At 42.2% G+C, this 23,473-nt stretch overlaps 1 protein-coding gene across 1 annotated transcript in view; it reads left to right on the top strand.

Annotated features, from left to right (window-relative positions):
- The first annotated feature begins 13,652 nt into the window (after positions 1-13,652).
- The window catches only part of LOC127570585 (aromatic-L-amino-acid decarboxylase-like), a 46,104-nt gene continuing 36,283 nt past the window's right edge, over positions 13,653-23,473 (top strand). Inside the window, exons 1-5 of the mRNA XM_052016273.1 lie at positions 13,653-13,691; positions 14,317-14,375; positions 15,210-15,432; positions 15,954-16,067; positions 23,061-23,180. Coding sequence (XP_051872233.1) covers positions 15,232-15,432; positions 15,954-16,067; positions 23,061-23,180 — 435 coding nt within the window. The 5' untranslated portion in view covers positions 13,653-13,691; positions 14,317-14,375; positions 15,210-15,231. The remainder of the gene's footprint in view (positions 13,692-14,316; positions 14,376-15,209; positions 15,433-15,953; positions 16,068-23,060; positions 23,181-23,473) is intronic.

Here is a 23,473-nt window from a genome sequence, read left to right as displayed (position 1 = left end):
TGGAAGTATTTGATGGAGAAGAGATTGTTAAAAGGTAGGTATGATATTGATAAATTGATGCAGGAGAAAGACCTTTGGAAATATTTACACTAATGTTATTGAACTGCACCAGGTGCGGATAATGCCCAACACCAGCATTCTGATTCAGGATTTATTCACTATTATGGTCAAAGTGTTATGAACCATCTCCTGGCTATGAAATATTTATACGGGGCAGACCATTAAGAAGAATTGCAAACTCCAGGTGAACCAAATGACCTGGATGGAAATATGGTGCATGGACCATAACTTGGACACCACACCTTTGAAACACCGGCTAAATTTATCATTCAGTTTGAACTTCAACGTACAATTACTATACAGAAAAAGGTGACTGGGTCCATCTTCCACAGGAATCACGCCCTCCACATACCTCTATCTGTTTATTTTCCTGTCATTCATCATCTGTCTTAATGTTAATCCGGGAATTGAGTAAAACTGGTCTTCGCCAAGAATGCAGGAAAGGTAATGATAAGTCAGGACTCCACTTTACATCGCCTTTGATCTTCTGCCCTATTCACGTAAGATTAAGTATCAGGAGTTTTGTAGCACTGCCAAAAACAACAGCATGTATTGCCAAACGTCTTTTAATATATTAAACTATCATATGCTGCTTCCAAGAAGCTTTATCAAACAAGATTTGACATTGAGCCATTTTACTTATGAGAGAGGATGATCAAATGCTTGCTCAAAAGAGTGTCCGAAGGGAGAAAAGAGTGGTAGAGATGTTTATCAAGGTAATTCCAGAGCCTTGGACCTTGCCAGCTGAAAGCATAACTACCAATAATTAGACCACAGATATCTTAGAGTCATTGAATGGAAGAGAATACAGAGAGAGGTGGAGGGATCTGAAGACAAGGATGGGAAGTTTTAAAATCAGAACAGTCCTTAACTAGAAGGTAACGTAGGTCAGGAAACACAGAGATGAAAGGTGAATGGGTGATCAAGTTAGGACACAGCAGAGCACTTTTGGATTATCTCATATTTACAGGGGTTAGAATGAAGAAATTAACCACATGTGTATTGATATAGTCAGGTCAAGAGTTAACAAAAACATAGATAAAGTTTTCAGTGGCTAATGAGCTAAGATGGGAGAATGGAGAGGATAGGTATATTTTCCATTCTGAAATAATTTACCTTATAAAGAAGAAATGTTATCTTCACATCCTTTTTCAATTTCCACTGTAGGCAAAGAAATGCTGTTTACCCTCAGCCGACCACTGTCTGTCTAAACACTTCCTTCTCTGTTGATTGCAGAACAGCAACATAGTCTCCTACTCTACATTTAGCCTCTTTGCTTTAATATTAATTATTAATAAATTAATAATATATTAATTTACATGCATATATTTATGAAGCCAAGAGGGAAAAGACAAAAACAAAGTGCATAATATTTTTAAAGTTCAATATTAGTCATGTTAATTTGCTATATTTATATTGTTTCTGGAATAAGGGCAAAAAGTACACAAGGCTGCTTATACTGCAAATCCTTGCTATTGTAGCGGTTGCTACCGCGGAATAAAACAAGACTCTACTCAGAGGATTGCCAAACAGAACTGGTTTATTTTCCCGCCTTGCGCGGGCCCTTTAAGGGAGAATGTTCCCGCCCAAAACAACCGGTAATGACGTAAGTCCTACGTCATCAGGACTTTCCCGCGCGTGGGTTCTCCCCGTCGCTCGGAAAGACGAGGCCCGCCGCCATCTTGGGCCCCGTCGCTCCGATGCCGCGCGACCCGACTGCCGAGCCGGTTCGCCCGACTAGACGGTGAGTCGCCACACTATCTTGATAATATAAAGAAGACCACTTGGGTGTTTATTGTTGTACTCTACTGGTGATTGGATTATTGAGAGGATGCACCTTGTGATGGGGACAATTAATGATCTAGCATGGTGACTGACTGTCCCCTCACAAGGTGCACCCTCTCAATATGGAGTCATAGAATCATCCGTGCCAACCAAGATGCCCATCTATGCTAATCCCCTTTTTCTGCATTTGGCCCATATCCTTCTATTCCTTCCCTATCCATGTACCTCTCCAAATGCTTTTTAAATGCTGTGATTGTACCTACCTTTACCATCTCCTCAGGCAGCTCATTCCATATACCTACCACCCTCTGTGTGCAAAATTTGCCCCTCAGATCCCCTTTAAATTTTTCCCTTCTCACATTAAACCTTTGTCCTCTAACTTAGACTGCCCTACCCTTGGAAAAAGTCTGTGACTATCTCCTCTATTTATGCTCCTCATAATTTCATAATTAAATAAAGTCTCCAGCACTCCAGTGAGAACAATCCCAGCCCATCCAATCTCTTCTTGTAACTAAAGCCTTACATTTCAGGCAACATCCTGGTGAATCTCTTCTGCATTCTTTCTAGCAAGCACTGCCACACCCTTTCTATTCTGTGGTGACCAGAACTGCACGCAATATTCCAAGTGTGGCTTAATCAATATCTTATACAACTGCAACTTGATATCCCAACTCTTATACTGAATATCCCTGCCTATTAAAGCAAATAACTAAACATTTTCTTCACATAAGTGATAGAGAAGTTATTAGAGAAGATTCTCTGGGATAGAACCTACTCGACTCTGGAAAAGCAAAGACTTATTAGAGATAGCATGGCTTTGTGAGAGGGAGGTCATGTCTTACAACCTTGATTTAGTTTTTGAGGAAGTAATGAAGATAATTTATGAGGGTAGGGCAGTGGATCTTTTACTTTAGTAAAGCTTTCAACAAGGTCCCTCATGGTAGGCTGATCCAGAAGATTAAGGCACATGGGATCCATGGAGACTTCCTAGATTGGATTCAAAATAGGCTTGGCCATTGAAGACTGAGAGTAGTGGTGGATGGGTGTTATTCTGGCTGGAAGTCTGAGATCAATGTTGTTCTGCAAGTATCAGTGCTGGGACCTCCGTTGTTTGTGATAGATGATTTGGATGGAAATGGTGGGCTAATTCGTAAGTTTGCAGATTACACAAAAATTCAAAGAGTGTGGATAATGAGGAAGGTTGTCAAAAGACTCAGCAGGATATGGACCAGTTGGGAATGTGGGCAGAGAAATGGCAGATGGAGTTTAATCCAGACAAGTGTGAGGTGTTACACTTTGAGAGGTCAAATTTAAGAGGAAAGTATAGAGTAAATGGCAGGACCCTTAGGAGCATTGATGAATAGAGGGATCTTGGGGTGCAAGTCCATATCTCCCTGAAAGTAGCAGCATAAGTAGATATGGTGGTAAAGAAAGCTGAGGGGCAGCCTGACAGAAGTATATAAAATTATAAGGGGCATAGGTAGGGTAGGTAGTCAGAGTCTTTCTCCCATGGTGGTGAGAAGGGGAAAGTTTAAAATAGATTTGCAAGTATTTTTTTTACACAAAGAGTGGTAGGTGCCTGGAAGGCGCTGCCAGGGGAGGTGGTGGAAGCAGATATGAGAGGTACTTAGACAGACACATGAACAGGCAGGGAATGGAGGGATAGAGACTATGTGCAGGCAGATGAGCAGTTTAAATTGGCATCATGGTTAACACAGACATTGTGGGCCAAAGGGCCTGTTCCTGTGCTGTACCACTCTATGTTCTATGTTCACTACTCTATCCATCTGCAATGTCATTTTCAAGGAGCTATGAACTTTCACCCCAATGTCCCTCTGTACATCACGCTTCTAAGGATCCTGACTGTTACCATTTATGTCCAGTCAGTATTAGATGACCCAGAAGGCATTACCTCATACATGTCTGGATTATATTCCATCTGCCAACACTCAACCCAACTTTCCAGCTGGTCTATGTCCCTCTGTATCCTTAGGCAAGAATCTTCACTGTCCACAACTCCACCAATCTTCGTGTCCTTAGCACATTTACTTATCAGACCATGGTCATTATCATCCAAGTTAGGCAACAAAGATCCCAGCACCAATTTCTGCAGTGTATCACTGGCTACAAACTTCAATCAGAAAAAACAATCCTCCATCACTACCCCCTCCCTCCTACCAGCAAGCCAACTTTGAATCCAGTTTGCCAAAACTCCTTGGATCCCATGTGCCCTAACTTTCTGGACCAGCCCACTGTGCAGGACCTTGTCAAATGCCTTGCTGAAGTCCACGTATAATACACTTATCATCTTGCTTTCATCAATTTTCTTAGTAACCTCCCCAAAAAACTCAGTCAGATTTGTGAGGCAGGATTTCCCATGCACAAAAGCATGCTGTCTCCCACAGTTAGTTCCTACCTTTCCAAATGATCATAAATCCTATCCTTAAGCTTTTTTTCTAATAGTTTCCGAACTACTGACATAAGGCTCACCAGCCTGTGGTTTCCTGGCCTATCCCTACTGCCCTTCTTGAATATTGGAACAACATAAGCTGTCCCCCAGACTTCCGTTACCTCACCCATAGCTAAAGATGATGCTGTAGCGGTTGCTACCGCGGAATAAAACAAGACTCACTCGGAGGATTGCCAAACAGAACTGGTTTATTTTCCCGCCTTGTGCGGGCCCTTTAAGGGAGAAAAACTCCCGCCCAAAAAAACCGGCAATGACGTAAGTCCTACGTCATCAGGACTTTCCCGCGCGCGGGTTCTCCCCGTCGCTCGGAAAGACGAGGCCCGCCGCCATCTTGGGCCTCGTCGCTCCGACGCCGCGCGACCCGACTGCCGAGCCGGTTCGCCTGACTAGACGGTGAGTCGCCACAATGCAAAAATTTCTGCCAGAACCCCAGCAATCTTCTCCTTTGCTTCCCATAACACCCTTGGATACATTTCATCAGGCCCTGAGAATTTCTCAAATGAGGTCAATCTCAACCAGCAACAAAAGGATCCCTACAGAGGCTCCTATGAAGCATGATAACATTTCACTATATTAATATCAATAAAATTCACAAAATCCTGGTCAAAAAATCACTTTTGATTTATCAGTCTACTTGCTGTTAAGAGAGCACCTAAATTAAGCTTTACGGAATAGTGAGAGCATTGGGTAGCTGCAGTAAATGACTATGTTGCCTTTTTCATGCCATTTAGCCTGTCATAGGTCTCCCTCCATCAGAGAGTGTCAGTAAATCTTTTGTAAAACACCAAGCAGGGGGGAAAGTTATTGCAATTATTTGAAATCAGAGTCAGACCCACTCATTGGCTGAATTAGACAGCGAGTAGGGGAATAGTCTCAATGGTGAAGCTTTCATTATTTGAATCTCATCCTTCAGTGGCAGCCTGATTCCACTAACCCCTAATGGTCAATTTGTGTGCTTATTCAGTGAGTAATCTCCAGGTATGCAACAACGCCATCAGTTGCAACACCACATGACTTGGGTTCTTCCAGTGTGTAGTTCCAAGGGAAGATAAAAGGAATGAATCTTATTTTTCTTTTTCCTAGTAATTACCTTGTAAATTGGAAAGCCTGGTATAATGTTGTGGTCCCCCCTCCTGTTTCAGCACCCTGACTCCTTCTGATACATGTGATGGATGGCCATGAGGAGCACTTGCCCTGGATGGGTTGGCCTTCATGCAAAAAAAATCCATGGCTGACCATTTCTGAACTTGGGAGCTACTGAGGGACCCCACAGAAATATAGGCTTAATCTGTGGATCGCTAATTCCTTACAGCAAAGAAAGGACTCAGTGCCACATCTCTCTGGAAATTGGGTCAGCTTGTCACTGTTAAATTTAAAACTTCTGGAAGGACAGGATCTCATCTTGTTTCTGTTGTAAAATCATGTGATAGGTAGGTGCCCAAAATGCACTGCTTGAAGCTGCCAGATTAGAGAACCAAAGCAATGAGAAACTGGAGGAAATCAGTGTTATTAAAAATAAAGTACTGGAGAAATTCATGAGAATGAAAGCTGATAGGTAGATCCTATCAACCTGATGATCTATATCCTAGAGTTTTGAAAGTATTTGCTTAGAGATAATAGATGCTTTGGTTGTTGTCTTCCAAAATTATAAAGATTCCAGAATTGTTCCTGTGGATTTGAAGGTAGTGAATGCGATCCCCATTATTTAAGAAGGGAGGAATAGAGAAAACAGGCTACTCCAGACCTATTAACTAACATCAGAAGGAGGGAAAATGTACAATGAAGGATATAATTACAGAAGTCCTTTTAATGGATGCTTGATGGTCTATACTGATTCGCTGGCATGAAGGGCCAGCTTCATGCTGTATGATTCTATGATTTCATACTGTATGATTCTATGATGCTATAACCTTGAAAAAAAATGGGATTGAGCAGAGTCAGCATGAACTAATGAAAGGGAAATCTATTAGAGTCCTTTGAGAATATTATCAGTGAAATAGGTAAGTAATATGCCATTTCACATATTTTCAGACAGCTTTCACCAAAATTAGAGCACATAGAATTGGGGTTAATAAACTGGCATGGATTGAAACTTGGTTAACAGCCAGAAGGCAAAGAGTGGGAACAAGTAGGTCTTTCTCAGATTGGCAGGCTATGAGTTGTGGGGTACCACTGGGATTGGTGCCTGGACCCCAGCTATTAACAATCTGTGTCAATGATTTGGCTGAGGGAACCAAATGTTAGATTTGCTTTTTTGCTGAAGACACAAAACTAATAGAGAATGTGAATAGAGAGGAAGATGTAACAATGTTCTAAGGGAATATAGGTAAGTAAGTGGGCAAGAACATGACAGAATCAAATATAATTTGGAAAAATGTGAGGTAATCCACATTGGTGCACAAAAAAGAAAATAGACTATTGTTTTAAAATGGTGAGAGTTTTGGAAATGTTGATGTTCAAAGGAATTTAGGTGTCCTGAGAGCTAATATGCAGATACAGCAAGCAATTAGGAAAGCAAATGGTATATTGGCCTTTATTTGAGATGATTTAAGTATAGGTTCTTACTACAGTTATATAAGGTCTTGATAACACCACACCTTGGATATTGTGCAGAATTTTGGTCTTATCTAAAAGAGATATACTTGTCATAGAGGGAGTGTTAGAGTTTAGCAGAATGAGAGGAGATCTCATTGAATTACACAAAATTCTTACATGGCTCAAAAGAGATGCAGGGAGGATGCTTCCCCTGGATGAAAACTAGGGGTGAAATATTAGAGTAAGGAGTGGGCCACTTGATGAGGAGGAACTTCTTCAGCAGAAAGTGGTGAATTCTTTGGCATTCTCTATCCTGAAATCATTGACTTCAATCAAAACACACAGTGATAAATTTTGGATATTAAGGGAATCAAGGGGTACAGAGATAGTACAGGAAAATGGTGCTGAGATGGAAGACAGTCATGATCCTGATGAATGACTGAGTAGGTTCAAAAGGCCAGATGGCCCCTTATGTTGTCCCTCCCTTTTCTCCATAATTTATATTTTCAGTATAATTTTTGCATTTACTTTTGTGAATACAGACACAAAATACATATTTAACATCTTTCTCATTTGGTTATGCCTTCTTTTTTCTTAATTTTAATTCCTTCTTTTCAATTTACAGGAGACCAGTATTTAATTTTGCTGCTGACCTTTTCTATACTGTGAGAGGAAACTGGATCACCCAGAGGAGACCCATGTGGTCACAGGGAGAAGGTGCAAAAACCATGCAGATAGCTGGTTGGCAGGTTAAGTGGCAACTGTAAATTGCCCCTATTGTGTAGGTGAGTGATAGAATCTGGGGAGAGTTGTTGGGAATGTGAGGAGTATAAAACAGGTTCAGAGTAAACAAAAGCTTGATGGTCAACATGGACTCTGTGGCCTGTTTCTGTGCTGTATCTCTCCATGACTTTATGTTCATCCAGAAGGTCCAAGTGGATGATCCATCTTAGCTTCCTCCTGAGATCCCCAATGTCACTGAAGACAATCTTTAGGCAATTTGAGAGCAGTGGACACAGTAAAGGCTATGGGACTGGACAGCATTCTAGCTGTAGTACTGAAGTCCTGCTCTCTAGAACTATCAGTGCCTCTAGCCAGGCTGTTCCATTTACAGTTACAACACTGGCATTGACCCAGCCATGTGAAAATTTGCTCAGATTTGCCCTTTCACAAAAAGCAGGACAGCTAATTACTACTCAATCATTCTACCCACAATCATCAGAAAAGTGATGGAAGGTATCATTAACAAATCAATCAAGTGGCACTGACTCACCAATAATTTCACTAATGTCCAGTCTGGATTTTGCCAGGACTACTCAATTCCAGACACAATCGTAACCAAACATGGATTGAATACTGAATTTTAGAGATGAGGTGAGAGTGACTGCCCTTGACATCATTTGACTGAGTGTAGCTTCTAGGAGTGTAGCTTCTAGTGTAGCTTCTGGTAAAACTACTGTAAATGGCAATCAAGGGGCTAACACTCCAATGGTTGGAGGCAAATGTTGCACAAAGGAAATTGTTGCTGTTGACGGTCAATCATTCCAGCCCCAGAACATCATTTTAAGAGTTTGTCAAGACAGTGTCCAAAGCTCAACTGTCTTCAGCTGGTTCATCAATGACCTTCCTTCCAATATAAGATCAGAATCAGGTTTGTTTGCCAATGGGTGTGCCATTAGAATTCCTCAGCAAGTGAAGAAATCCACACCCACAAGCAGCAAGACAGACAATAGGTGTGTGTGACAAGTAATATTCGCACTACAAAAGTGCCAGGCATGACCATCTCCAACACATAACTGCCATTGCTGAGTCTCCACCATCAACATCCAAGGGTAGGTTGAGGGGAGGGGAAGGTGATCACTACTGACCCGTAACTCAATTGGATTAGTCACATAAATAATGTGGCTACAAGGGCAGGTTGGTGACTGGATATCCTACAGCCAGTGACTCATCTCCCAACACTCAAAGATGTTGCACCATCTACAAATTGCAATGCAGTTACTCACATAAGGTACACAGACAGTACCTCCCAAAGCTGCAACTCAAGAATGACAAAAGCTTCAGGTGCGTGGGAATATTATCATTGACATGTTCTCCTTCAATTTGCATACCACCCTGACCAGGGAAATGTATCACTGTTCATGTATTGCTGCTGGACCTAAAACCTAAAACTACCAATCCACCTGCATTATGGGAGTACCTTTACTAGAAAGACTGCAGCAGTTCTGAGAAGTAGTTCACCACCTTCTGAAGGGCAATTTGTAATCAGCAATATATTTTAGCCTTGCCAATAACTCCCAGAATGCAAACAATGAATAAATAAAACAAAAATCTGCAAGTGATGTCTATTTCTTTGCAAAGATTCAGTGAATATCCCCTCACACAACCACCATGTGAGTTCAAGGGCAATTTTGGGATTTTGCTATCTCCTGGCACAAGGTCAGCATTTCACTTCCCACCACCGCCTCTGGGGCAATGTGCTGACTTGGGAGTTGTCCCAAACTACTCTTTCTCATAAATAGTAACTACCTCTGTTGGCCAGGACTGGACCAAGACATACAGAATTTTATGAGTCTGTATGCAACCTGTGGGGCTATTTCAAATCTACTTGTCTCTTCACCCTGCACATATGGTCATGGGCCACTACCCAGTAGGTCCACATTCACATGAACAAACAGCATTTTCTGGTTGTGATTGACTTCCACTTAAAATGGCTGGAAGTGCATCAACTAACCACAAATGAGGCATCTTTTTGCATCTTATGGACTACTAAGAGAGTTGTATCAGACAACAGTCCTCAGTTAGTATAGACAATTTGATCTCTTCCAGAAATGAAGTGGATTCCACCATATTTGTCCCCACCGTATCATACTGCAATTATCACTGCAGCTGAGTGAATTGTACAAACATTGAAGAAAGTCTGGATGAATAAGAATTCTCGTTTGGACCTTCTTCACAAAAACTCTCTCTCTCATAACTACTTGCAGTTAAAAAAACAGAAAATGCTGGAATACTCAGCAGGTCTGGCAGTATCTGTGGCAAGAAAAACAGAAAATATTAATTCTGTTTCACTTTCCATAGATGCTGCCTGATCTACTGACTATTTCCAGTATTTTTAATTTCAGATTTTCAGATTTTATTTTACTGCTGGTATTTGCTTACTACAGCCTCAGGGCCACCACAACATAGTGCTAGGCCTTCCAACTTTTTTACTGCTGGAGAAACTAAGCAGGTTGGGCAGCATCTGTGGAGGGAAAGGAATGGTCAACCAGGTGAGAGGGGAAGGTAGGTGGGTGGGGGAGGGGGATGAAAGGGAATGATGTGAGAAGCTGGGAGGTGATGGAAGAGGCAATGTGCTGAAGAAGAAGAAATCCAATAGGAAAGGACAGTAGACCAAAAAATACAGGGAAGTGGGGTATAGCGTTATAGATACAGCATTTTTTGTGCATTGCTCCAGAATTTGCAGAATCTCTTGTGTCTACATAGACAGTTCACTCTGGTTCCTACCCCTTTCTTCTTGCAAACATCCAGTTTCGTGAGCAATTGCTCAAGAGATACTTGACGACAGCAGCTTAATGACCACACAGATTTGGGCTGGCTTGCCTTAATTCACAGTTTTAAATATCAAACAGAGAACTGAAACCACCAATGGTTACTTCAAGGGACAGGTATTTATACCTCATATTAGTTCTGCTGCTACTGCTCAGGTAATTACAGAACCAAAGATCCTTATTGTAATTAACAAAAACATGATCATATGTGTGGTATACATATTAGCTGCATAATTCTTTATCTCTTACTTGCCATCCTGCCATACAACTACAATTTCACAACAAGTTTGGTACCCCACTCATCACCTGAAACGTTTATTCCCTCCACAGTCAATGCTGTGTGGCTGCAGTGTGTAACATCTATAAAATGCAGTTACTCAATTGGGTTACTCCCAACAACCCTCCCAAGACCATATCCTCTGGCGCCGAGTGGATAAGTGCAAGAGGCTCCACCTGCAGATTTCCTTTCAAGTGCCACAGCATCCTGGCTTGGAATAAATGGTTGTTTCTCCATGCTCACTTGATTTACATTCTGGAAGTCATTAACTAACTATACTATGAGGATATTACAAGGAGTGCAGTGGTTTGAGAAGGCCACTCAACACCATATTCTAAGGGGCCATTAGGGATGGGCAATAAATGCTAACCCTGCCTGCAACTTCTACATCCCATTAAATAATAATACCGGCACGTTAGCATAGCAGTTAGCGCGACGCTATTACAGCGCCAGCGATCGGGGTTCGATTCCCGTCGTTGTCTGTAAGGAGTTTGTACGTTCTCCCGTGTCTGCGTGGGTTTCCTCCAGGTGCTCCAGTTTCTTCCCACATTCTAAAGACATATGGGTAGGTTAATTTGGGGTTTAAAATGGGCGGCGCGAACTCATTGGGCCGAAAGGGCCTGTTACCACACTGTAAATAAAATTTAATTTTAAAAATTTAATTTAAATTTAATTTTTAAAAAAATTAACTCCAAACTTGTATATTTAAACTTTGGGAGGAGCTTAATTTTGTTGGTGATTGGTGACTGTAGGAGCGGATGGGAGGATATTTTAACACTTTTTCTGAGTCACTAAGACAACTATCATAAGAAAATGAACTTTATCTGAAACTGCAGAGAACAAAGTACAAATTAGCAGTACAAATTTTTTAAAAAACTGCAGATACTGGATATCTAAATTAAAAACAGAAAATGCTAGAAGTACTCAGCAGGTCAGGTTGCATCTGTGGGAAGAGAAACAGAGTTAACATTTCACGTCAAAGACCCTTCGTCAAAACTGGGAAGGAAAGAAGAGAATACAGGAGGCACAGGATACTGGAATCAGTCGCAAAAAATAAACTGCTAGAAGAATTCGATGTGTTGAGCAGCATCTGTGGAGGCAAAGGGATGGTTAGTGTGTTGGGCTGAGACCCTGCATCAGGACTGAGAGTAAATTGGTAAATTGGTTTATTATTGTCACATGTACTAAGGTACAGTGAAAAACTTTGTTTTGCCTGCCATCTGTACAGATCATTTCATCACGTCAGTGTATTGAGGTAGTATAAGGGAAAACAATAACAGAATGCAGAATAAAGTGTTACAGTTATAGAGGAAGTGCATTGCAGGCAGACAGTAAGGTGCAAAGCCATAATGAGATAAATTGTGAGGTCAGGAGTCCATCATACTAGGGGCCATTCAATATTCTTATAACAGTGGGATAGAAGCTGTCCTTGAGCCTGGTGGTACGTGCTTTCAGGCTTTTGTATCTTCTGCCCAATGGGGGGAGGGGAGAAGAGAGAATGTCCAGGGCGGTTGGGGTCTTTGATTATGTTGGCTGCTTTACCAAGGCAGTGAGAAGTGTAGACAGAGTCCATGGAGGGAAGGCTGGTTTCTATGATGTGCTGAGCTGTGTCCACAACATTCTGAAGTTTCTTGTGCTCTCGGGCAGAGCAGTTGCCATACCAAGCTGTGATGCATCCAAATAGTATGCCTTCTATGGTGTATCGATAAAAATTGTTGAGGGTGAAAGGGGACATGCCAAATTTCTTTTGCCTCCTGAGGAAGTAGAGGTGCTGATGTGCTTTCTTGGCCATGGCATCTACTTGGTTGGACCAGGATAGGGATGTTCACTCCTAGGAACTTGAAGCCCTCAACCCTCTCGACCTCAGCACCATTGATATACACAGGAGCACGTGCACCACCTCCTTTCCTGTAGTCGATGACCAGTCCTTTTGTTCTTCTGACATTAACAGAAAGATTATTGTTATGGCACCATGCCACTAGGCTCTCTATTTCCTTCCTGGACTCATCATTATCTGAGATTCGGCCCACTACGGTGGTGTCATCTGCAAACTTGTAGATGGAGCTGGAGCAGAATCTGGCCATGTAGTTGTGAGAGTAAAGGGAGTAAAGTAGGGGGCTGAGGATGCACCTTTTTGGGGCATCAGTGTTGAGGATAATTGTGGCGGAGGTGTTACTGCCTATCCTTACTGATTGCAGTCTGTTGGTCAGGAAGTCAAGGATCCAGCTGCAAAAAGAGGTGTTGAGTCTTAGGTCAAGGAGTTTGGAAATGAGTTTGCTTGGAATTATAGTATTGAAGGCAGAGCTGTAGTCAATAAACAATAGTCTAATATAGGTGCCTTTACTGTCCAAATGTTCCAGATCTGAGTGTAGGGCCAGGGAGATGGTGTCTGCCATGGAATTGTTTTGGCAGTAGTTGAATTACAATGGGTTGAGGTTGTCTGGGAGGCTGGAGTTGATGAGTTCCATAACCAGCCTCTCGAAGCACTTCATGATGGTGGATGTCAGAGCCACCAGGTGGTAGTCATTAAGCCACATTACCTTATTCTTCTTAGGTATTGGGATGATAGTGGTCTTCTTAAAGCAAGTGGGAACCTCCAATTGTAGTAGAGAAAGGTTAAAATGTCTGGAAATACCCTTGCCAGTTGATCTGCGCAGGATCTAAGGACATGGCTGGGGACTCCATCTAGGCCAGATGCTTTCTGTGGGTTCACTCTCTGTTAGACTGATCTAACATCTGCAATGGTGACTTTGGGTACAGGCGCAATGAAGGCTGCTGGGGCGGCCAGACAGTGAGAGGGAGGGTTGAGACAGAGGCTGGTAGGTGATAGGTCAGACCAGATTGGGGGATGGGGGAGAGATGATGGGTAGATAGGACCAAGTGGGGGAGAGTTGAGACAGAGGCTGGAAGGTGATGAGTTTAACCAGATAAGAGAGGGATGATGGCAGATGGAACCAGTTTGGGGGAGGAGACAGAAAAAGTGAACCAAGGGAGAAGAAACCCAGGTAGATAGGTATGTGTGTGACAGGCAGATGGAACTGGGTGGGGGAGTGTGATGAGTCTAAGTAATGAGGAGGTGAGGGGGCAGACGGAAGGAGGAGGTGAACAAAGGGAGAGGGGACCTGGGTGGACAGGTGGGAGTGGGAAAGAACACAGGGGGGACCTAATTGGTTACCTGAAATTGGAAAATTCAAGTTCATACCTTTGGGATAGAAAATAAATTCCTCAAGCTGCTGAGGGAGAGGGAGAGGTCACTGACAGGGTTAAATGGGGGTGACCATGGGGTTGAGCTGTAAACAAAGTTTTCTGGTCAATGAGTGAAATGGGAGCTGTTAGGCAGTGGTGACATAGACAAATGAATGTAGCACTGCAGAATTCGGAACACGCGGAAACGTCCGCCACTCCTACGCTCTTTTGTCTATGTTGTTTTATCTATCCAATTACTTCCATGCACCCATTAACCAGACAACCTTTTTTATAATTTGTCCCCATGGTCACCCGGGTTTTACTTATCAAGGACACCCACCCATCCCCCCCCCCAGCTTCCCAGCATTTTAACAAGATTAATTTTGTCTCCTTACCCATTCTGACAAAGGATCTTCGACCTGAAAGGTTAACTCTGTAATTCATCCCCCCAGATACCGGCTGCCCTGCTGAGTATTTCCAGCGTTTTCTGTCAGCGGTGTTGCTGTTAAATGTGAGCAGCATTTACTACGTTATTAGTTCTTTACTACATAATTCTTTACTACGTTATTTACTACATAACTACGTTATTAGTTCAACAGCAGACTGACAGACATTTAATAACCCTAAAATTTTCAGTGCTGTAATCTGGCAAGTGACTGCACAATCTGTATCTCTGCTTAATACAGTGGAAAGGGTTTATTGGAAAGTTCGCGCGTAAAGGCAAACGAAAAATACTGCGAATTACGGAGATGTGAAATAAAAGTGACAAATGCAGATAGTTAACATTACTGGCTTGCTTTAGACCTCACCATTGTTCCTTGGCCTGAATCTCTAATTTTATTTCTTTATACATTTGCTTCTTGACCTGATGAACGGTTCTGATGCTTGTATTTTATTTCGATGCCACAAGGTTAATATCAGTAATAAGTAGTATGTTTAATGCGCATTTATAATTGGGTCGATGCGCGTCGAATAATATAAAATAATTTTAAACAATTGAATTAATCTGGAGACAGAGATAGTTCACACCTAAAGCTACTCGGCAGGTCAGGCAGCATCTGAGCCGAGAGAAAGAGAGTTAACGTTTTAGGTCAGAGACCCCTCTCTCCTGTTTCTCTTTCCATGATGCTTACTGACCTCCTTACTGTTTCCAGGATTTTCTTTTAAGATTCACAGAATCGGCATTTTTGGGGGAAAAAAATTCCCATCTTCACTTCGTTCACTTCATTATTGTGGTAAACAAATACATGTTTTCCAATAGTTTTGAGGCTTGTTTTCTGCTTTGGACACTACCACATTTCCCAGACGTTTACTAAAACGATGACATTTCTGATGCTCCTTTCAGTGAGAATCTGAACTAAAACGCCATGGATTTCGAGGAATTCCGCATAAGGGGTAAAGAGATGGTGGATTTCATCACAGATTACCTGAAAACCGTCGAACAGCGTCGGGTCTACCCAGCGGTGCAGCCCGGGTACCTGCGGCCGCTTATTCCAGACAGCGCGCCCCAGGACCCCGACAGTTACGAGGACCTGATGAAGGATGTTGAGAGAGTCATCATGCCGGGGGTAAGAAAATACAACCAACCGATTCATTCCCTGGCTTTAGAGCGCGCACAGTCTCTTCCCCATAAGAAATGCAGCAATTACTATTTAAAAAAAAACAACCAGTAGCCTTGGACGTGAGCAACAGGATGGAGAATTGACTACATGAAAAATAAGATTGTAATGGGACTGTATGAAAGGCAGTGTGGTCGAAAGCTTTTGGCCACTTGTTTGAAGGAAATATTTTGGAACTAAAGTTTGTTAATTGATCAGTGATCGTAACATCGGCGAAGCTTTCTATCGTTTGCAAAAAAAAACAAACTGCTGGAGGAACTCAGCGGTTCAGACAGCGTCTGTGGAGGCAGAGGGATGGTCGACGTTTGGCATCGGGATCTTCCGCAGATGTTGCCTGACGCGCTGAGTCCGTTCAGCAGTTTTTTTCTTATTGCTCCAGATTACAGCATTTGCGTTCTCTCGTCTTCATTTTCTATGGTTTGTTCGGTTTTTATTCAATGTGATTATTTTGGTGTTTTTTTTTCACTTAGATCACTCACTGGCAAAGTCCTCATTTTCACGCCTATTTCCCTTCTGGCATATCCTTTCCCAGTCTTCTCGGCGAGATGCTGTCTGGAGGATTCGGCTGCGTTGGCTTTTCCTGGGTATGACTTTCCCAGTGTTACTCTAATTTTAAAATTTAGAACAGACAGTTGTTAATTTTATAGACACAAGAGTTTCGGAAACAAGGAAAGCACTTCAACTGGTCAATTCATTCCAACATTGAAATCGATGCAGACAAATCTATTTTTGCTCAGTTCAGTGAGCTGCTAGCCTACCTAGCGATATTTTTCCCTCAGTTTATTTTGAATATTCACTTAACCAGAAATCTTCAAATTCTTTTTATTTTAATGAAAAATAAATTGTATTGACCCTTGAGTTCATGTAAATCCCAGATATAAGGCACCTGTCAATATAACGATCACTCCTTGTATCAGAAAGTAGCTGAGAATGTGCAGAGGTCCTTCCATTTAGTTGAATATGTAGAATGAGACACTTAAATCTGCAGGTGTATATAGAAATTTTGGTAAACTTTTATTGATCCCGATTTTATTCATGGGGGAGGTCTCTGAGGAAGTGAAACACACAAGAGATTATATGATGAGACCAGATAGAGCAAAGTAAAAAGGAAAACGCCAGAATTATTAGATGAAATTACAAAGGAATGTAGAGGAAAGCTGGAAATCTGGATTAAAATTTCTGGAAATACTCATTTTTAGAAATTGTTGGATTCAATTTTGACTTCAGAAGGCTTTAAAATAGAAAAATTAGGTGTGGTTTCTTGAGCTTGCCTTCATCTTCAGTGAACATTTGGGAGGCCAAGGACTGAAAGATCAGTGTGGGAATGAGATGTATAATTATGATAGGTGACGGGAAGCTTGGGGTAATGCCTGTAGAATGAGTGCAGGTGCTCTGCAAAGTGGTAAACTAATCTGTATTTGGCCCTCCCAGTGTAGGAGAGCCCACATCATGAGCAGTAAATACAGTATACTAAATTGAAAGAAGTAATAGTAAATCACATAGAAAAGAGCATTTAGTGCCCTGGACAGAGGAAAGGAAAGAAGTAAAATCTCCAGCGGTTTCAAGGGAAGATGAACTGAGAAGGTGGGTGAACATTAGTGGAGATGGAAAATGAACCAGAGTGTTCTAGAGGAACTAGTTCTTTTGAAATGCTACAGGTACTGGAGCAGGGTAGTTCTGTCTGATAGTGGCATCAAGCTGGTGGTGTTGGAAACCGCAGAGGATGATTCATTGAAGATGAAAGCTGGTAGGTGGAGAGTGACAACAAAGGGAAGCCTGTACTGATTTTGGGAGTGGGGAGAAGGGATAAGAGCAGAAGTGGGGGAAATGGAAGGGACAGGGTTAAAAACCCAAGAGTAGTACAGAAATTTGGTTTGTCCCCTTTGACACTCACCAACTTTTACTGATGCATCCTATCTGGATGTATCATGGCTTGGTACAGCAGCTGCTCTGCCCAGGACCACAAGAGACTGCAAAGAGTTGTGGACACAGCCCAGCGTGTCACGGACACCAGCCTCCCCTCCCTGGACTCTGTCTTTAGCCCTTGTTGTCTTGGTGAAGCAGCCAGCATAATCGAACACCCCCCCCCCCCCCCACCCAGGACATACTCTCTTTTCTCCTCTTCCATCAGGTAGAAGATACAGGAGCCTGAGGGCACATACCATCAGATTTAAGGACAGCTTTTACCCCACTGTGATAAGACTATTGAACGGTTCCCTTATATAATGAGATGGACTATGACCTCAATCTACCTTGTGACCTTGCACCTTATTGCACTGCACTTTCTCTGTAGCTGTGACACTTTACTCTGTACTGTTATTGTTTTTACCTGTACTACATCAATGCACTCTGTACTAACTCAATGTAACTGCACTGTGTAATGAATTGACCTGTATGAACGGTATGCAAGACAAGATTTTCACTGTATTTTGGTACAAGTGACAATAATATACCAATAAAAACAATATTCTAGAATCACTGAAATGAGAGTTGGATCATCAGAACAGATGCAATAGTAACAGAGAAACTGGGAGAATTACAGTAAACAGGAATGGGAGGAAGCATAGTCAAGGTTGTTTTTGGAGTGGATACTGGCCACTAGCCTAATGGAGAAAGAAGGAAAGCGAAGATGGATCATGTGAAGTTGAGAGCAGAGTAGAAATTGGCAGTAAAAGTGGTGTAAGTTTCTACATCAGACTGAGAGCAGGAAGCAGCATCAATACCACCATCAATGTCCTGGTAGAAGAGTGGGCCAGGGGGGAGGAGATCTGAGTAGGAGTGAAATAGGAAATGTTCTACATATCCCAGCTGAAGGGAGACAAGTTGGGCTTATGTTCTATAAAAGAAACAAAGAAACCTCTTGCTGTCCTGGTGGGAGATGGAAAAGGGGAAAGATTGGAAATCCTTGGAGAAAGTGTTTGGACATGGAAAATTGGAAGTTAATTGACTTAAAACTGTTGCTAAGGGAAAGAGAAATGAAAGCATTCCTTAAAATGCACTGATAATGAGCTCACTATTCAGATATGTTGCATTGACTATAAATTACTCAAAGCTTTCTTGCACCCATCCTTTCATTTTTTTATTAGAAAATGCTAACATCTACAGAATAAAAAAAATAAAGTTCAGCTTGCAGACTAATTCTTAAAATTACTGCTGATTAGTTGGCATATATTAAAACATTTTGGATAGAAAAAAGGAAATTAGTTAAGACAGACTACTATACTACAGGAGAAGAGTATCCTTCCTGTTGACAGAAATATTCCAAGACTAATGTGTCAAATGATGATGTGTGTTTAAAGGAGGCTTGTTACTCACTCATCTGTTTACCTCCAGGAAGGATATTTCCAGTTTATGGCTGCATGGGTACTCCATATGCAGCACTACTTTGAAAAGTTGCAATTCCCATAAATAATTCAGTTCGGGTACCTTTCTTGATCTCTACCTTCTACATAATCATCAACCATGAAGCTTATTCCAGAAAGCTGTGAAGATATTGGTTGTTGAGATGTCTATTTGGTGAATCAATAAAATTAGGTGTTAATATATGAGGTGTAAGTGCCCAAGAACAAAAAACAAATATTTACCTCATTATTTGCTTCAGACACTTCTCAATATAATGAAAAATAAAAGTGCAAACCACTTTCTCAGCATTCCCTCCCAATGAAGTGCATGTGCTTGTCTCCAATTCCCTTGTCTCCAATTCCCTTGTCTCCAATTCCCTTGTCTCCAATTCCCTTGTCTCCAATTCCCCTCTGTGCTCCCTCTATGTAAAGTAGAGCGGGGCTTGATCCATCCCATGCACGACTATCAAAATATCAGAGCTCCAAATAAAGGTGATTATTCATATGATCTTTGATGACAGATTGTTTGACATAGTGAAACAAAGATTAACATACAGAAGAGAATACGTTTAAAAAAAAAGATGCTTAGAACATTAAAAAAAAGTGAATAAGATAAGCATTAGGGCTCCTTGAGCCTGCCTGCCATTCAATAGTTAATGTCCAAACTAATCGTGGTCCCAGTTCCACTTTCTTGCCTGATGCATTCACTATCTCTGCAGTTACTTCCTTATAAGCCTAGAATATAGGCTGTCTGGCCCAGTGGACTTGCCAACATCTACCCACGATTAGAGATTATCCATTTGTCCGACATTACCCAAGTGAATAGTTTGCTTGCCTGCTTTGGAAACATTCTGCCACATTAAAATATCAACCTAGTGCTGAACAACAGGTGCAGAATCTAACACATTTGTTGTCATCACTTCATTGCACCAAAGCAACAAATGAAAACAATGTATAAATCCTCGCCAGAATAGCACCATCAGATATCCAGAAAGCTGTGCCCAGCAGAGTAGAGAAGAATCACCATGCAGACTCCCTCCTGTCGAGTCACATCATTGCAGAAGACGTGTCTGGAGTTTCCTCATGACAACACAGGCAACTAGCACTACTGCTACAACCACCCATGAGGAGTTGTGGCAAGTGACTTGCCAGCTTGACCTTAGGGTCAACATGGTTGGTAACTGTGCTGCTTTCTGTGCAAGCAAAGGGAAAGTAGACCTCCTGGAGTGCAGCAGGTCAGGCAGCATCTATGGAGGGAAGGAAAAGTCGACGGTTCGAGCCGAGACCCTTCATCAGGACTTGTTTGTGTGTTGCTCCAGATTTCCAGCATCTGCAGTCTTTCTTGTGTCTCCTGGAATGCTCTAAATTGCTCCTCTCAGTGAAAGGGGTTTACAATACTTGAGGCTTGTCTTTACCCTGGTCCACTGTCACTCAAGAATGACCCACACACATTTCAGGATCTTGCCAAAGCCAAGTCAATAGCTTTGTATTGTGCCCTTCAATTAAAATATCTATACTTTCACAGATAGCCATGGAAAGACATCACCTTTAATCCAATCAATTTGCTTATTACCTTTTGTCTCATGATAAAGAATAATTTATGTTCATCCCTTCCTTTAGCCTATTATTCATAGGACTATTTCCTGTTATTCTTAGTATGTTTCTTTTTATGCGATATACCCTGAAAGCAGAGAAAAGTAATTATTTAATGTCTGTCATTTCGTTAATTGCCTCATTATTAATTCACTTGGCTTAGCTTTGGTCAGTTTGTTCCTTATACTCCACGGGCTGGTATAAATATTTTATTTGACCCACACACCCTAGCATGTCTTCTGCTCTCATGTTTTACTGATGGTCCTTATTTTATTCCCATGGTTTAGTTACTTTACATTCCTTCACCTCTGGTGTCTAAAGCATCATTTCTGAATATGTTTTGTGACTTTCTTACCTTCATTTGTCTTAGATTTCTAGTATATACCAGAGAATTCCCACTCTGACCAAAGTCTCCCAGTTTCCCAGTGAGTTGTAGTGAGCATTGGAACTAGGACCACAGAGTGTCAGAAGGGAGCAATGGAAGCAGAGCCAAGGTGAGATGGAAGAGAGTACGGGAACCAGGGCCCTGATGAATGGGAAGAGATCGTGGAACCATGGTGGTGAAGGATGGGAAGTGATTGCGGGAACCAGGGTCCCGGAGGATGGAAAAAGGGAGTGTGGGAACCAGGGCCCCAGTGAATGGGAAGAGAGTGTGGGAACCAAGGTCCTGGTGGAAGGGAAGGGAGTGTGGGAACCAGGGCACCAGTGAATGGGGAGTGCAGTAAGTAGGTGCCCAGAGAGTCAGAAGGGAACATGAGAAACATCACCTAATGAAGCAGATGCCAACCATCAGGTGACCAGATAGTGGATTATCAGAGTTTTACTATATTCCTGCTTCTGGGCTGTATACAGGTTGCCTGTCATGCAGCAATATAACATTGTGATGATGATTTGGAAAATACTTTATTCGTTGAAGTACACTGGGGTAGCCTGAGGTGAAAAGTGCCATACAATGCAAGTCCTTCTTACTTTCTGCCCTTTCTCCTCTCTCACTGATCCTTAAAGCTCTAATAATAACCTATCTACAGCAGACCCACCCCTCTTCCTTCTATTTTTAGTATTCACCCTCCCATCTAACAATGGATGCACCTGCCTGCTGCAGGCAACTCAACAGGAGATTGACATGAAATTCTTCAGTTTTGCTTTACTCTGTCAGAGGGGCAGTGTGGCACTTGGAGTGATCATTTCTATAGCAGCTCTGTAGATGCAAGCAGCCTTCCTTCATTATTAAAGTCATATGTTTCTCTGGATCTGAGATGCAGTTGATGATTACAGATGTGCCTGCTGGGTGACTTGTTCTGTAAAGACACTTCTTTATGAAGCCTCTGGAATTCAAATAATTGCAAGACTTTATCAGTTTTGGATGCCTCTGCATCCAACACATCATTCTCTGCAACTTCTCCCTCCAATGGGATCTCACCACTAGGCACATCTTCCCCTCCCCTCCCCTCTCCACTTTCCACAGGAATCACTCTCTCCGCGACTCCCTTGTTCGCTCGTCCGTCCCCACTGATCCCCTTCCAGACATTTATCCCTGCAACCATCCCAACTGTTACACATGCCCCTATACCTCCTCCCTCACTACCTTTCAGGGCCCTAAACAGTCCTTCCAGGTGAGGCAGCACTTCACTTTTGAATCCATCGGTGTCATTTATTGCATCTGGTGCTCCCGGTGTGGCCTCCTCTACATCATTGAGACCCAAGGCAGATTGGGGGATTGATTCATCAAGCACCTTTGCTCCATCCACCATAACAGCCAGGATCTCCTGGTGGCTAGCCATTTTAATTCTACTTCCCATTCCCACACTGACATGTCTGTCCACAGCCTCCTGTACTGCCAAGTTGAGGCTGGACACAGATCGGAGGAACAACACCTCATATTCTGTCTGAGTAGTCTCCAAACTGATGGCATCAGCATCAATTTCTCTAACTTGCGGTAACCACTCCCCTCTATTACCCCCCTTTGTTTTTCCTTATCCCTCTAGCCCAATTACCCCTCCTCTTTCCCCTCCCCTGCCCTCATGACCTGCACATCACCCACACCCTCCTCCCTCTGCTTCCCCACCGACTTCCCTTTATTCCATGGTCCACTGTCCTCTCCTATCAGATTCCATTTTCTTCAGCCTTTTACCTCTTCCACCTATCACCTCCCAGCTTCTCACATCATTTCCACTCCCCACCCCACTTGCCTATCTTCCCCCTCTCACCTGGATTCACCACCAGCTCATGCTCCTCTCCCCATTCTTTTATTCTGACTTCTGCCCTCTTTCTTCCCAGTCCTGATGAAGGGTCTTGGCCCGAAATGTCTACTGCTCATTTCTCTCCATAGATGCTGCCTGATCTGCCGAGTTCCTCCAGCACTTTTTGTGCGTTGCTTCAGTTTTGGGTGAATTTCCTTAGAGCTAGCCCCAAGCTGGCACTATAATTACAGTATAAATTTAGAGAAACCCCAATTATGTTTGGTAAAGCAGAAAAATCCTCAGGAAATTCATTCCATATATAGAATGTTTTTTTATGGACTAATTACAGTAACTTATTTAATGATAATCTTTTTAAAAACTTACTTTGTATGACATTACAACAACCTCTGAGGTGACTGTCTAAATTTATGAGATGTGAGTGAATGCCTGGTACATTTTTTAGGCTGCGAGCCCTGTGTACACTGAGTTGGAGATGGTGATGCTTGATTGGCTGGGAAAGATGCTGAAACTGCCTGAAGAGTTTATATTTGGGACTGGAGGTGAAGGTGGTGGAGTGATACAGGTGAGAAAAAAACTCATTCAATTCCATCAAAAAAACCTCACAATTTAGTTTTTCAAAAATCGCTTGAAAAATAATGTGAGTTCTAAGTGCTGAACATCATTACACAAAAAAAAATAGAATTGCACAGCTGCATCATCAGCCTTGCAGAAACAGGAGTTTAGTTTGGATGGGGCATCGTTCTCATTATAGATCAGTTGAGCTGAAGAACCTGTTTCCATGCTGTATAACACTATGAAAGTGGATCAATGAATATACTCAAGGGGGAGACTGATAGATCTTAAACTATGATGGAG

Source organism: Pristis pectinata, chromosome 5, assembly GCF_009764475.1.
Source record: "Pristis pectinata isolate sPriPec2 chromosome 5, sPriPec2.1.pri, whole genome shotgun sequence".
In the NCBI taxonomy this organism is placed as follows: domain Eukaryota; kingdom Metazoa; phylum Chordata; class Chondrichthyes; order Rhinopristiformes; family Pristidae; genus Pristis; species Pristis pectinata.
This window is presented reverse-complemented; position numbering and strand designations above follow the sequence as displayed.